This window comes from Homarus americanus, unplaced genomic scaffold, assembly GCF_018991925.1.
Source record: "Homarus americanus isolate GMGI-L3 unplaced genomic scaffold, GMGI_Hamer_2.0 scaffold25860, whole genome shotgun sequence".
NCBI lineage: Eukaryota > Metazoa > Arthropoda > Malacostraca > Decapoda > Nephropidae > Homarus > Homarus americanus.
The window spans coordinates 705,262-721,946 of NW_024724693.1; the positions used below are offsets into that span (position 1 = coordinate 705,262).

Here is a 16,685-nt window from a genome sequence, read left to right on the forward strand (position 1 = left end):
TTGTAATTGCTGCTAGGCCCAGATTTTAAAAAGTGTATACAATTTATACACCTCATTCTGCAATGTCATACTTTTAATCAATAATTAACTAATATTTACTCCAATAAATGTATGTTTAGCCACATATTTCAACCTTTATTTTTTCATAAAATAAAATGAAGTAAGACTGTTTAAACAGTACCTATAGTTTTACTTACACAATACTCTTTATAAAATATAGCTTTGTACAGTAATTACATGCCACTAAGACAATTTCTTCCCATTTAGACGATTCCCAGATTTTTATAAAATTATGGCTTTGGCTTCAATTGGCTTCATTCCCATGCCTGACTAGCACACTTGCAATCCATATGCCATACCAAAAGCAGACCTGTGGCCAGGTGGACTGAACCCGCTGATCCCAATTTATAATTTAGTCTGAATTAGGGAAATCAGATACCCTCCCATTGGATGGGTGTTAAAAGTTGGCTACAACTGTCCTGGAAGCCTCAATATGGATGAAGCTATACAGGTACTGTGTGCATGGTACACAAGTAGTGACTCATTACCCTCCAAACAAGTGGCAGCCTTAACTTCTAAATTTTCCTTTTTGAAGATAACAGTTTCAGTAGGAAGATTTGAATAATAATGGCAGCTTAAATAATAATCCATTACTTAAGCTCTCATAGTTTAGGTATTCTTTGGGGAATATCCTTTAGTTGTCTAGTCTGAACTCAAGTCTTAAATGGAATTTTTAAAGTCTATCCACTAATAATGCCTGAGGAAGGAATGAAAGACTTGGTTCTTCTCCATCTTCCCAAGAATACAACAACACAGTAACTTGGGTTAAGGAAAAAAATAATGATTGGAGTACTGAGGGCTTAACCTCTGAATTGAGATCTCCAGTTATGGTTGAAATGACTAGCTGGTCATTACCTGTATCCTATTAAGAAGAATTATCATGCTCTCTTAAGTCAAGAATCATCCATTCCATCTCAGTTAAAATATGGTATATGTAGTCTCAATATATCTTTGGGATATACTGCATACACTGTTAGGTGCTTGTGTTACCGAGTCAGACACCTTGCCAAGAACTGGGCGAAAACAGACCCCACTGACTCAAAAGCGTCATTCATTTTGTGTCTAATGGTGTTACAGACCTTACTACTGTAATAAATTCACCATCACCTTTTATTCCTTATCATGTTTACCATATTGCTCCTTCACTACTATTGAGGCATGTACATTATTACTATAGGAGAGTAAAAACAATGTTTGCATGTACAATATATATATTGTACGTACAATGAACACAAACAATCACCAGAACCATACATATAGTAGTATAAACTTAAATTATATTCTAAGCTTATCTTTCATACGCATTAGACAACTTGTTGTCGCGGTCTGTGCTATATCTTAGTACGTACTACACAAGTACTGTATCAAATTTATTACTTTTAATTACAATACAAGACAAGGGTGTGAGGGCATTCTAGTCGAAGTGACGTTAAATGAAGGAAAACTATTACAGCAGGCCCTAAAAATTCGCAGGAGTTAGGTTCTCAAAATGGCCGCAAATCGCCAAATCCGCGAATAACATTTGCTGACCAGGAAGGGGGGGGGGGTACATTTTTACTTGTGTACAAAGAAATGTACATTCCCTTTATGTGTTTGCCCTTAGGACAATTATTTCTTTTACCTGTAGTGTGTGTGTGTGTGCTTTGTTATAACTTTGATAACAAAGCACAGAGTTTCTGATTATTTGTGAGAGGATTTTCCCATTATTATTTATTTGTATGTGTTTTTTGTGTGTGTGTCTACACACACACACACACACACACATATACAATACTGGTAAAAGAAATTACTATCTCTAGAACGAATGGCGCCCTGTCCCGGCCGCAAAAATGCCAGCAACTTTAAAACTACCCTTAGACATTCTTGGGTACATCCAGGGTGTCATCTGCAAATAATCGAGATCCGAGAATTTTAAAGGCATGCTGTATTCTTGAAAAAAAAATTAGATGTGATCAAGTGGTATGAACCCTCATCTCCTCCACCACTTGTCTCAAACACCATCTTTTCTTCTTGTGGTAGAGTATTAAAACATTCTTTTAAGTTTATTTACAATTCTTCTGGATATTATTATTATTATTATTATTATATATATTTTTTTTAGGGTTTTATCATTGAAAGCTGCTAACCAAGTCACACCCCACTATGTATTACTGTATTTCACCATGTTTGTTCTTCACTCTCCTTCACAGCTGTTTTCTATTGCACAGCAACATACTGTAACAAGCATTTTTACCTGTTTTCATGGTATTAATAATTAATATTATTAAACTAAAACACAGTTATTATAAAACAACACAAAAATTAACAATAATTCTATGAAAGTGGAAGTGGGACCCAAGTCAGTCACGTTGATGTACTCGTACCTACTGCCCTCTAACCCATTAATTCCCATTGAATCAATGGTTACTACAATGCATTTTTTCTATAACGTTGTGTTTTCAGGAACACAACTACCACATTATAGGAAAACTGACTTATACTAATCTCCTTTCCCTCGAAGAGAAGGTCCATCTGCAACTGAGCTGGCTTCAGCACCCCCAATGGCACTGATCATGTCATCCAAGTAACAGACACAATCCAAGGATATATCCCCTAACTTGAGCTTCTCCAGTCTTGCTAAGGACACATAGTCATCTGTGTATACAGGACATTTAAAGTCAGTAGCATCTTGCACCATTTCATCTCTTGTGCACAGTAGCCACCTTCCACACTCACTGAAAACTATTGAGTTGCTGCCAACACCTTAAGCCTTTATGTTAAATCCTACCTTCAGTCAAGTTGCAATGCCATTGTTAAATTACACTTTTGATTAATGATAAAACAAAAACAAAACTTAAACATTTGCTTAGGAAAATTTACTCATGCTTTGTAATTGTTGAAAGTTGGTAAATAATCTTTGTCTTGTGGTGTGTACTCCAATATAACAGTCTGTCCATTATAGAGATGCTGCTTCTCAAGGAGTGATTTCAGTGTTTGGTCCATGGAGCCAAGACGATTTCCATCACTTGCATGAAAGAACATCAGTTTGTCTGCACCCAAAATATTGTTACGGTTTGTGATCTGAAAGAATAAATATTGTACTCGGTATGTATCTATCTGGGTGAAAGTTGTAATCAGGAGCAACTTACTAGCTATGGATGGACAGGTTTGTTCATACACACAGTACTGTACAGTACTGTATCTCTCAAAGTTTGTAAGTACTAAAGCAACAGCGAAGAATGACAAAAATGATTCAGGGACTTAGAAACCTTCCATATCAGGATAGGTTAAAGAAACTTAACTTGCATTCCCTAGAAAGACGAAGAGTGCGGGGAGATATGATAGAAGTATTTAAGTGGGTGAAAGGAATCAATAAAGTTCTTATAATATCCGAGCAGGATAGGACTCGGAGCAACGGATTCAAGTTGGATAAGTTTAGGTTTAGGAGGGAGATAGGAAGAAACTGGTTCACAAATAGGGTGGTGGACGAGTGGAACAAGCTTAGCAACTTTGTAGTAAGTGCGGGAACTCTGGAAAGTTTCAAAAGGAGGCTGGATAGATTCATGGATGATAGAGAGTGGTAGTAACTCTCGACAGGAGCTGCCATGCACAGACCAACCGGCCTATTGCAGACTCCTTATTTTCTTATGTTCTTCTTCTTCTTCTATTTCTTAACAGCTGTATAATATAAGTAAAGCAGCAGCTGTATAATATAAGTAAAGCAGCAGCTGTATAATATAAGTAAAGCAGCAGCTGTATAATATAAGTAAAGCAGCAGCTGTATAATATAAGTAAAGCAGCAGCTGTATAATATAAGTAAAGCAGCAGCTGTAATATAAGTAAAGCAGCAGCTGTATAATATAAGTAAAGCAGCAGCTGTATAATATAAGTAAAGCAGCAGCTGTATAATATAAGTAGCAGCAGCTGTATAATATAAGTAAAGCAGCAGCTGTATAATATAAGTAAAGCAGCAGCTGTATAATATAAGTAAAGCAGCAGCTGTATAATATAAGTAAAGCAGCAGCTGTATAATATAAGTAAAGCAGCAGCTGTATAATATAAGTAAAGCAGCAGCTGTATAATATAAGTAAAGCAGCAGCTGTATAATATAAGTAAAGCAGCAGCTGTATAATATAAGTAAAGCAGCAGCTGTATAATATAAGTAAAGCAACAGCTGTATAGCACTGAGTCTGATATTAATGTAAAATAGTGACATGTAAACTTGGTGTGTTGAAATAAACTCAGGTGGTTGGCTTATGTGTCATAAATATTAGCACAGCAAGGAAATCAACCATTGGCAGAGCCTCATCATAATAAATATACGTACAGTGAAAAAACACCGAGCATTGGATCACTTGAGTAACGAAACGTTTAAATAACTCCATGAAATTTAAAACAAATTATCTAAAAACTTGAAGAAAAAAAATCTAATATTTTACAGAAGAAAAGAGGAATTATAAATTCTTTTACAATAATCACATGGACTCATTTAATGTTTCCATAGTACAGATTCCACAAACTCATTCAATGATAAAATTCAATCAAGGCAAAAATTAATTGATAAGAGAGATGCTGCAGACTTATTTTTGGGGATATAAAAAATGAGTGTAAAATGTGAACCAGATGGTAAAGTGTGTCGCTCAAACAGATAAAGGACAACTGATAGGGTGGAGACAAATGTGTTTCACAAAAGAGAAGATACAGATGATGAGAGGTAGAGTACTCAAACATTTTGTGTACTGTACTGTACTATATTGTACTGCACTGCATATGGATGATAAAGAAGGTAAGGATGATCTGGTGGCAATAGATGAGAATACCAAGATAAATGAAAAAATATCTGCTATTTATGGATGGGTATAAATACTGTATTGTGCAGTGTATCAATCAAACCTTTGCAATGGTAGCAGCAGCATCAATCGCTCTCCCAACTGTCCACTGATGAGAAAAAAATAGTGGTTGTGCCACAGTTTTACACTCCATTGGGAAGAGAACCATAAGATAAAGCCTCTCCTCCCGTGGCAAGCTCTCATCCCCAGATGACTTCTGCTTCAACTTCATCAACTGCACCTGCAGAATTAAAAAAAACAATTGTGTGCTTTATTAGTTATGACAATATAAAGTTGTCCTCAATTAAAATTGGTTCTAAAGATCATTATCAACCCATAAATGATGGCTGGCTCCTTAACTAAATTCTCTTCCAAGACAGGGATACATACTGTATATGTGCTTTTTTAAAAAAAAATTAAAATGAAAACAATTTCTCAAGAAAAGGACAAGATTTGCTCACTGGTGTATTAAGGTTTGCTCTACCCAATTGAGAGGTGTGTGTCTAGGCAGGAAAGGTGACCAAGTGATCCCACACGCCATAGCTTTGTTTTTATCATCGATTCATCATTATATTCTCGTTTGATTGGCCTCTTATGGCATATAATTATTCTTAAGTAATACATCATCTTCAATAGCAGAATAAAAACACAATATTGTACAATATACTGTATATGTAATCTGACCTTAAACAAAAGTATAGGGAGTACTGTACTGTAACCAGAATGTGGCAACTCACCCTCCTCCCATATCTTACTTAATCTGATAATGGAAAGGATTACTGTACTGTACTGTGTTCAATTACTTAAAAGTACTGTACAGTACAGTTCAGTTTATGAAAATTTTGTTTTAGTATTCAAGACACAGGCCAGTAAGTTATCTATTGAAATTGCTGTGATTATGGACCACTAACCCTTCAATATAGTTAATTAATAATTGTCTATAGTGTACTGTACTGTACTATACTGCACTGTACTATACTGTACTGCACTATATTACAATGTACTGTACTGTACTATATGGTACTACACTGTACTATACTGTTCTGCACTATATTGCACTGTACTATACTATACTGTACTACACTGTATTGTACTATACTGTACTGCACTATACTGCACTGTACTATACTGCACTGTACTATACTGAACTGTACTACACTATACTGAACTGTACTATACTGAACTGTACTATACTGTACTACACTATACTGTACTGTACTGCACTATACAGTACTACACTGTACTGCACTATACTGTACTGTTCTGCACTGCACTATATTGCACTGTGCTGTACTATACTGTACTACATTATACTGCACTGTACTATACAGTACTACACTGTACTGTACTATACTGTACTGCACTATACTGCACTGTACTCAATATACTGCACTGTACTGTACTGCACTGTACTATACTGTAATGCACTGTACTATACTGTAATGCACTGTACTATACTGTAATGCACTATACTGGAATGCACTGTACTATACTGGAATGCACTGTACTATACTGTAATGCACTATACTGGAATGCACTGTACTATACTGTAATGCACTGTACTATACTGGAATGCACTGTACTATACTGTAATGCACTGTACTATACTGTAATGCACTGTACTATACTGGAATGCACTGTACTATACTGTAATGCACTGTACTATACTGTAATGCATTGTACTATACTGGAATGCACTGTACTATACTGTAATGCACTGTACTATACTGTAGATTCACTTTAATAGTGAATTGTAGATATTGACACCACACAACTGATGTACACCCACTAATCATTACTCGTGTCATATTGTATCACGCCATAAGGGTGCCCAATAATTTTTTAGTGGGTATACAGTAAACACTGTGTACAGTATATAATTTTTATTTATTTATTTATTTGGGTTTTTTCACGGGGATCAGCCCACCCGGGTACAGGTCACTGACCCACATCTGGGCCTGGGGGGTAATAATAAAAATAATAATAATAATAATAATAATAATAATAATAATAATAATAATAATAATAATAATATTAATAACAACAATAATAATAATAACAATAATAATAATAACAATAATAATAATAATAATAATAATAATAATAATAATAATAATAACGAAATAAAAAATGAAAAAAAAAGATCAAAAGTGAGAAACAATATATGTACAGTGGTCCCTTGGTTAACGAGATTTCAGATAACGAGTTACCTTCCATAAGATTCTTAACTTCGGTTAACGAGCAATCCCTCGATTAACGAGTTTCTTACGAGCCGACCTGAACATGTTTTCGCTTGCATTTGGCAGTCCACCAGCTGTAGCATTAGTCCGCCAATACAATAATCGGTTCTAGGGCTTAAATTCCTTACCATTTTAGCAAATATCAAGAAGTTTATACTATTCAATAATTTTAAAAGTTTAATATTATATTTTTTAGTAATTTTAACAATTATTGAACAAAATTGAAGGTAATGAAACTAGTTTTATGCGCGCCATCCAGCCTCTCAACACACCAAACAGGCGTCAGTCTTTGTGTCTTTTCAGTGGAGGTAACATCTTGCTTGAGACTCTCTTCAACTAAACTCTTTTTTTGTGTGTTTGCAAGCAAATTATTGGTCATTTTGAAATTTATTTTACATATTGACAATATATAATGCAGTGCAGTGTTGATTTAAAGAAAATAATCTTGAATTACACCAAGAGAACTAAAATTTTATGGGTGAAATGGCGCCATGGGGTGACTTCTCTTCCACCCCAATGCCTTCTCTTCTCCCTTCTCCTCCACCCCCATTCTAATTCCCATCATCATCATCATCCAGGAGCCTTCTACATACACACCACAAAGTAAGTGTAATTTTCTACCTTTTTTGTTGAATTTAGGCAATTTTCGGTGAGCTGGAACCAATTACCCAAACACCCATTGAAACAATGGTTTCGGTTAACGAGTTTTTCGGTTAACGAGCAACCTTCTAGAACAGATTGTGCTCGTTAACCGTGGGACCACTGTACAGTATGTTGTGTTGTCAATACTAAGAGAAACAACTGAGACCCTGCAATTGTGTGTAAATGAGGCAGAAAGTCAGATCAGCAACCTGAGACTTGGTCACAACTTTTGTGATGCCAAATGGCAGCAGGGTCTACCATTAGACAATAATTTATGCTTCCAATATCTAAAAATACTGTAGTCCTGTATCTATTCTTTGTTTTGAGGCAAATTTATTAGCTCAAACTGCATAATAATGTGGGTTTACTGTACATTACAGCACACAACCTCCTACAAGAAGTCATCATGGGGTGATATACTGTACCGCAAATAAGGAAATAAAGTGAGCAATGATTTTTGCAACTAAAAAGTAATGTTAAATAAGGGAAAATTAAATTGGAACACACACACTTCATTAGTGCTGTGCTGCATAATGTAAGATCAAAATTGTACTGTACCTTAGCTGACAGCTTGTCAGACTTTCTGCCTTGTCCTTTCTTAGCAGGTGTTGCGTCTAGACGGTCGGTAATTTGCTGAATTTTAACAGCTGCTTCAGCCATCGCATTTTCTGGAGGCTTGTAAGCTGGACATACATGATCAACCTAGGAAAAAATAGATACCATTAAGTATCTTCCAATATTACAAACACTATTATTAGTTTTATGCCAGAGTTGTTCCATGCATGCAGGCAGGATAAACCCCAGTCAAGCACAGCACACCTCCTACACTCATTCACACATAGGAATGTTATGATAGAACCTGTACTGAGAGGGCAGAGTTGGGTTTATTTGTAGCAAGAACACAAAAAGTCAAACAATTCTTAACTGCTGCAGACATTTTATATCTCACATGAAAGTATAATATTTTTATACAGTCCAATAGGGAAATTACATATCCAAATCATAGGTAAGTATTCTGTTATTTATGTACATAACTGTAGTCATTGCCTTGCCGCTTAAACACTTTCCTTTAGCATGCAGATACAGTAGAAGTATAAGGAGAACAGTACATACATCACTGCTGGTTTATTTACAGTTCTACCTGCCTTTTACGGCGGAATGCTGAACAATTCAGTTTTGCGAGATTAATCATTAAGTACATAATAAAGTTTCTGTTGTGCAATTTTCATGGGACTATAAACACAAATATCAGTGTTTTTAATACTCCAGCTGTGTCCTATTAGTCCACAATTAATCAAACTTCTGCAAAATCACCTGCTGTCATTGGTCATCAAAGATGTACACAAGTGCCTTATAATATGTGAGTAACTCTGCATGTCTGTATAGACTCGCCTCAATAGGTATCTTTACGTAGAAGTCCGATGAATTTTAAAATAAACACGGCGACTCTTGTTGTCACGGCGACTCGTTGTCAAGGCGACTCTAGTTGTCACGGCGACTCTTATTGTCAAGGCGACTCTAGTTGTCACGGCGACTCTTGTTGTCAAGGCGACTCTTGTTGTCACGGCGACTCTTGTTGTCAAGGTAAGGTTGTCAAAACCCTTTGTCCATTGTGTCATACAGGACAAGAAAAATTTTAATAATAATACTACAAAAAACTTATACCTTCCCATTGTGGGGAGTTTCATGAGGTAAGAAAGTCTTTACCTTGTACAGAAAAATGTCCTCAAGTTGTGTAACCACCATCCAGTACAGTACTGCAAATTCAGCATATAATTGACTCGGTTTCTGACATCGCAGGTCTGCCCATGTCAACACAACTACAAAAATGAAAATGATTTTCTGGCACATATAAATAACTAAAACACAGATATTTTTAGTGGTTCCAGGACACCTGAATAAACCAAAAATTATTTTTATGGATTTCTGGCATCCTTTGCTATCATTTTGTCAATTCTCCCTTCACTTTTTCTACAGCAGCTGATGCAGCCTCCACAGTGAGAGTTACACTCTGTAGCTCAGCACATTTGATGATGCTGTGATGACAGCCTAGAATTGCTGTCACTGGCTGGCTTGCCATCTCTCTTGAGCAACTGAGCTTGAATTTCCATTGCCCCAGCCTGAATCATTAGACCAATGAGTGCAGCTGTATGACATTCAATGCTCACTGTCCAAATCTTCAAAGCTTGGTAGCGTAGAGTGGTGGCCACCAATGTTAGATGGTCTTGGATATGGATGTCTGTGTATACAGTATTGCATGACTCTTCTCAGCCTTCAGTCTGATATATGCATCAAATTGTGTTCTCATTTACCCCGTTTCAGTGTGCCATAACTGATGCTTTTCATTGTCAAGAGTATCCAAAATTTCAACTGTCTCTTCTAAATTAAAAATGTCTCTCTTGTTTGTTCACTCGTACTGGAAGGAGAAGCTGCTAGACCCGTTGGTAAGTGGTGTACTGTACAGTATGTGGTTAACTTGAGAGAGTTAGAGGAAGTGTCCTTGAGCACTGGCTGAGTGACTGTAGTAGTTGTGTCAGCGAGGCAGTTGAATTAAAACACTTGCAGCCAGGTCTTTCTCATAAAATGTAAAAAAAAATTGTAATATATAGCCTTTAAATAAAAATTCACAAAATAACCCGAGGCTACTGTAACTAGATAACAACCAAAATTCCTAAAATTTTAAGCCATGCACCCAACATAAGGCTTTACATTAACACTGTATCAACCTTACCTGATGTCTGTGGGTGAGGCAAAAGTTATTGGAACAGCCGGTACAAATCACTGGTGCTAGTTCGCCATTATTACAACCTGGATGACTGCAAGGGTACCTGTAGTTAACATCCTCTGACACCTATAATGGCACATAGATAAGATACAGGTCAATAAAACTCAAGAAAGTACTGTACTGTTGGAAGAAAGTTATGAAACTGGCATTACTCTTACAGTAAAAGTAAGTAGGATGAATACACAGTACTGTACTGTATATCATAATGTTATGCAGTACACCTGCACTTTCTACTTCAACAAATTATAATACCTGGCAGTACAGTAACACGAACTAGACAGGTAAAGAATGGCTTAATTTATTAATTATGCCTTCCTATTATAAACAAGTCACTGGAAAGAAATATTAAGAAAACAATCATCACTCAAGGTAGGTAGAAAACAATAAGTTGCAGCATCAAATAAGGCAGTGAACTCACTACTTCAACCAATAAAGTGATCCCTCGGTTAATGAGATTTCGGTTAACGATTTGCCTTCCATGAGATTCTTAACTTCGGTTAACAAGCAGTCCCTCGATTAACGAGTTTTTTACGAGCCGACTTCAACATGTTTTCGCTTGCATTTGGCGGTCCACCAGCTGTAGTATTAGTCCGCCAATACAGTAATCGGTTTTAGGGCTTACATGCATGTAAGATTGTTATCATTATTGTGATAACCAACGACATCACAATGTTAACATCATCTCTTCCTAATCCTCCTTCCCCCTCATACACGGTGCACCATCTATTGCTTCAAAAAGGGGCTTCCTTCAGGTGCTTCGTTGTTCGAACTTCAGTTGTATCAGCTTCACATTGTGGGTGGCAGCAGGACAGGACTTTTGTACATGACTGCACCACATCATAAATACAGTAAATAGAGAGCCTGTTACAATACAGTATAGTCTCGGTTTAAACGGATTTTCCTTATGCGGTTGGTCATTTACGCGGCACCTGTCCAGACGCGACAATTATTAGTTACGTGGTACATTCCTGAATTTACGCAGGAAGCGGCGCGAACAAGCTGCGCGGTAGGTCGCTCTTACGTCACCGCTGACGTCAGTTGACGTTTTGGACTGTGATTGGGCCACGCATCCTTACCACCCACGCATCCCCTCCGCTGCGAGCTGTGGTTGGTCTAATTTAACTTGGCGTGCCCTGCCACCAGAGGGAATAAGTCGCTGACCTTAGAAGCGTCAGTCCCTTTGTCCTGCGTTTCCATGTATACAGTGCTCCCTTGTGCCAGCTAATCTGCTCAACAATGGCTTCCGCTGGACCCCTACCACCCCCGAGAAACCTTGAACTACCTGGCCCAAGCCACTCAAAGCTCAAGAAGGTACGACACGCCTTAAGCTATGAAGTGAAATACAAAATCATCCAGGAGTTAGAGAAAGGCACAAGACAGGTGGATCTGGCCCGACAATATGGAGTTAATGAATCGACGATCTGCACCATCAAGAATGATGCCGGCAAGATCAAAGAACACATGAGCATCACAAAGTCTGCAGGTGCGTCGATGGTGAAATATTGCCACAATAAGGTGCTGCTCAAGACTGAAGGTTTATTGGTCAGGTACTTGATTCGTCAGTCAAGAAGGAACATGGCGGTCGACACGCAGACAGTGCAGAACTACGCGAGAGAACTGTATCTATCAATTGCTAGAAAAATCGGAGTTGCAGAGCCCAAACCCTTCACTGCTTCCGCTGGGTGGCTGCAAGGTTTCAAACGTCAAAATAAGATCACGAATGTTGAAATTGTTGGTGAAGGAGCAAGTGCTGACCGGGCTGCCGCTATGAATTTTCCCCCATTCTTACGAGAAATTATGGAGGAAGGACAGTACATCGACGACCAAGTGTTCAACATGGATAAATCTGGGTTGTTTTGGAAGAAATTACCATCCAAGACCTTCGTAGTCAAGTCTGCGAGCAAGTGTCGGGGCCGGAAGTTGCAGAAGGAGCGCATCACCGTCCTGTTCACCACCAATGCCTCCGGCACTTGAAAGCTGAAGTTGTCTGTGATCCACAAAGCCCGCAAGCCGCATGCCTACAAAAATATGGGCATGAGCAAGTTAAATGTCCATTGGCTAACCTCAGGGAAGGCGTGGATGTTCACTGGTCTGTCCCTCTCCTGGTTTGACAACGGTTTCCTTCCTGATGTGAAGAAATTCTGCGAGCAACATAATGTTCCATTCAACATTTTGTTGCTCCTTGACAACGCACCAGGACACTCGCCCCTATTGCTGGATCGTTACCCCAATGCAAAAGTGATCCTCCTTCCCCCTAACACTACTTCGTTAATCCAGCCCATGGATCAGGAGTTGATATGCGACGTCAAGGCTGCTTTCTCCGCAAAGAAGTTTCGGCTCCTGAACGACTTCACCAACACCAAGGATGAATTCCAGAACCTTCTGAGTGGCACCGATAGCGAGAGCGAGGATCCAGAACAAGATTTGGCGGACCATGAAGTGCGAGTCAAGCAGTTCTGGAACTGTTTAACATCAAGAAAACTGTTGATATCTTGGTGGAGGCATGGGGACAGCTGTCTGTGGCAACGATTCGTCACTCGTGCCGACATGTGTTGGAGGGTATCCCAGGTGGGAGGCAGAGTCAAGCGGTGGCTGGCGAGGCTCAGTCTGTTGCTGTGGCATTAGACATTGCAAGAGAGGCTGCACAAAGTGTTAGAGCTGCAGGCTTCTCCGAGACCACCAACGACGACATCCTGGAGGTACCTGTATATGCGGACCTCCATGGGTTTAATTGACTGAGTAAAACGAGACTATACTGTACTGTAGTTATGTTCACTCCATCTATGAGATACTGTAGCAGTATAGTACTGCATAGGATAGCAAACAAGAATTTACGGTGTACTGTGCTGTACAGGTTGACAATCCCTTATCCGAAATCCTTGGGACCAGAGGCATTTCGGATTTCGGAATTTTTTTTTTTTTTTTGCCCACCCGGGCATAGATCATTGACCCACATCAGGGCCTGGGGGGCAAAAATATAATAATAATAATAATAATAATAATAATAATAATAATAATAATAATAATAATAATAATAATAATAAATAATAGTCATAATAATTCATAATAAATAAAATTTATGATAAAACAAACAATAATAAAATAATGATGATAATAATACAGTAACTGTAATAATAATAATAATTTTAATAATAAAGAACTATAAATACAAAAATGAAAAAAAGATCAAAAGTGAGAAACGATATATGTATGTTGTGTTGTCAATGGTAAGAGAAACAATTGAGATCCTGCAATTGTGTGTAAATGAAGCAGAAAGTCAGATCAGCAACCTGGGACTTGGTCACAATTTTTGTGATGCCATATGGCAGCAGGATCTACCATTAGACAACACATTATGCTTCCAATATCTTCCCAGGCAGTAGTACCTCCCTGTTGGGTAGCTGCCTGCTGCCTCCAACATCTCATCCAGTTCCTTCAAGTCATCAGGAGTAAGTTCCTGCTCATGAGACATCACAAGCTCTTCCACATCCTCCTCCTCCACTTCGAGGCCCAATGACTGACCAATGGACACAATCTCCTTGTCCAACTCTGCTTCTTCTTCAAATCCCTCAAAATCATGAACTGCTGATGGCCACAGTGCTTTCCATGCAGAATTGAGGGATCTAATGGAGACTTCCTGCCATGATGACACAATCACTTTAACAGCCTCCAGGATGTTAAATTGTGTCTTCCAGAACTGTGCCAGTGTTAGTTCAGGATCAGTGGAAGTTGCCTGATAACACCTGAACATTTTCTTCATGTACAACTTCTTGAAGTTGCTGATCACATTCTGGTCCATTGGCTGCATGATTGATGTAGTGTTGGGAGGCAAAATCAACACTCTGACAAAGTCAAATTGAGCCTCCAAAGTGCTGGCAAGTTCAGGGTCATGACCAGGGGCATTATCCATAAGGAGAAGAGCCTTTAAAGGGAGTTTATTGGTGATTAGGTAGCTCTTCACAGAAGGGCAAAACACCTCAACAGCCCATTCATTAAAGAGCTGTCTTGTCACCCATGCCTTACGGTTGGACTTCCAATAAACTCCAAGCTTTCCTCTTACCACTTTTTATTGTTTGAACACCCTGGGGTTCTCAGAGTAGTAGACAAGCATAGGCTTCAGTCGGAAATCCCCTGAAGCATTGGCACCAAGCAATAGAGTGAGACGGTCTTTCATAGGTTTATGCCCAGGTAAAGAGGCTTCATCTCTGGTGATGAATGTTCTTTTGTGCATTTTCTTCCAAAACAGCCCAGTTTCGTCCACATTGAACACTTGCTGTAGAAGATAATTTTCTTCATCCACCAGTTTCTTAAAGTCTACTACAAACTTTGCTGCTCCTTCTTTATCTGCACTTGCAGCCTCACCATGCCTAATAACATAGAAAATGTCACTTCTTTTCTTAAATTTTTCAAACCAGCCCTTGCTGGCCAGAAAATCTCCGAACTCTGTGCCAGAAGAACCAGGTTGATCTTCCTTTAAATGTTCGTAAATCTCCCTGGCTCTTTCACAAATAAATTCTGTAGAAACTGAATCACCTTTCATTTGCTTTTCCCTGATCCAATTGAGAAGTAACCTCTCTGTTTCTGATATCAATGATCTACTTTTAAACAGTCTGGTAGATTTGACTCTCACTTTCACTTCTTTGAACTTGTCTCTCTGTGCAAGAATTGTCGACACAGTTGATGCCGATATGCCATAGTCTTTACTAAGCACATTTGTTCTAATTTTTTAACCAAAATTTTTTCGTTAACCGAAGTGAAGAATCAATTTCAATTTTTCAATTTCAATTGTTTATTCCTTGATAGAGGAAACGGGATCCCGTGAAGAATCTTATGGAAGGTAATTCGTTAACCGAGGCGTTCGTTAACCGAGGGATCACTGTATATATGTTGTGTTGTCCAAGTAAGAGAAACAATTGAGACCTTACAATTGTGTGTAAATGAGGCAGAAAGTCAGATCATCAACCTGGGACTTGGTCACATATGGCAGCAGGGTTTACCATTAGACAACACATTATGATTCCAATATCTTCCCAGGCGGTAGTACCTCCCTGCTTGGTAGCTGCCTATCTATCATTATGGATGCACAGTACTGTAATAATAAAGAACTGAATGTTGGCACAGGAAACGGCTACCAGTGACTTAGTTTCTTTTAAAAAATTTATAAGTTACTAACCTGTTGCTTGATTTTGTTGTAATCCCCAGTACATTGATGGTGTTCAGGCAAGAAATGATCCTTACAGAAACTGTTGTTACAAAAGTGACACTTAATTGGAAGAAAATCTAGTTGCTGGCATGATGTCTCTCCACAGTTTTTGCCTAAGCCTGGAAACTCCATTATTTTTCTCTATTACAGTACAGTAGTACTCTACTGTGCAAGTGTATTTATAAGTTACTTTATATATAATGTTCTCTATAATGTTGTATAATCTTGGTAATTTTTAAGTACAATAATGAATCAATCAACTTTGATTTGGTATGACAACTATAGAATACAGTACAATACAACCAAGAATAAAAATATTAAATTATTACTGTACAGTACAGTATTGTATACATAATGAGACAAAGCCACAGAGGTGAGTTTACAATCAAATTAATTAGTTTGACATATTCTGTGCTTGAGAGTCTGTAAGATTAGAGAGCATGAGATCAGTCCACTTGTGTTCTTGTTGGCGCAGCGTTTGATGTGGCGTGGTGGTGTCTGGCTCAGGGTCGGGAAGTTCCAGCACGGGTACGGCTATATCATCGCTGGGTAGGCAATCCTTACGCCACCCTGAATCCACAAGCCCTAACAGCCGACCATCTAACTGTACTTGGGAGTCCATAAGCTGTTTGGGAGACAAGAGTTAAAGATATGTAGGACTGATAAATTATGGATACAGCCTCTTTAGATCATATTAAAATTCTCTAACATTTCACCAAACTATCCTCGTTGTGTATGGTCAAGTTGGGTGATGTATGAGAACACTGCTACCACCAGAAAATGTTTACAGATTTTCTTTATTTTCACAATGCGATCTTATCATTAAAGTAAGTACAACTGCTCCCCGACTTACGACTGGGTTAGGGACACAAATCCAGGTCGTAAGTCGAAAATGCTTAAATAATACATAGAAAATCTAAAATGGGTGTTTCTTTTTCTTCTCAGCA

The 16,685-nt window shown here is 38.2% G+C and overlaps 1 protein-coding gene across 1 annotated transcript; it reads right to left on the reverse strand.

Moving 5' to 3' along the window:
* Positions 1-1,253: 1,253 nt before the first annotated feature.
* LOC121864472 (AN1-type zinc finger protein 1-like) lies at positions 1,254-16,136 on the reverse strand. Its single transcript, XM_042363494.1, has 5 exons — positions 15,709-16,136; positions 10,482-10,601; positions 8,309-8,452; positions 4,933-5,109; positions 1,254-3,120 (listed from the first exon to the last, which is right to left on the reverse strand). The coding sequence occupies exons 1-5, from the start codon at positions 15,868-15,870 to the stop codon at positions 2,920-2,922; spliced, it is 804 nt and encodes a 267-aa protein (XP_042219428.1). The 5' UTR covers positions 15,871-16,136; the 3' UTR covers positions 1,254-2,919.
* Positions 16,137-16,685: the final 549 nt, after the last annotated feature.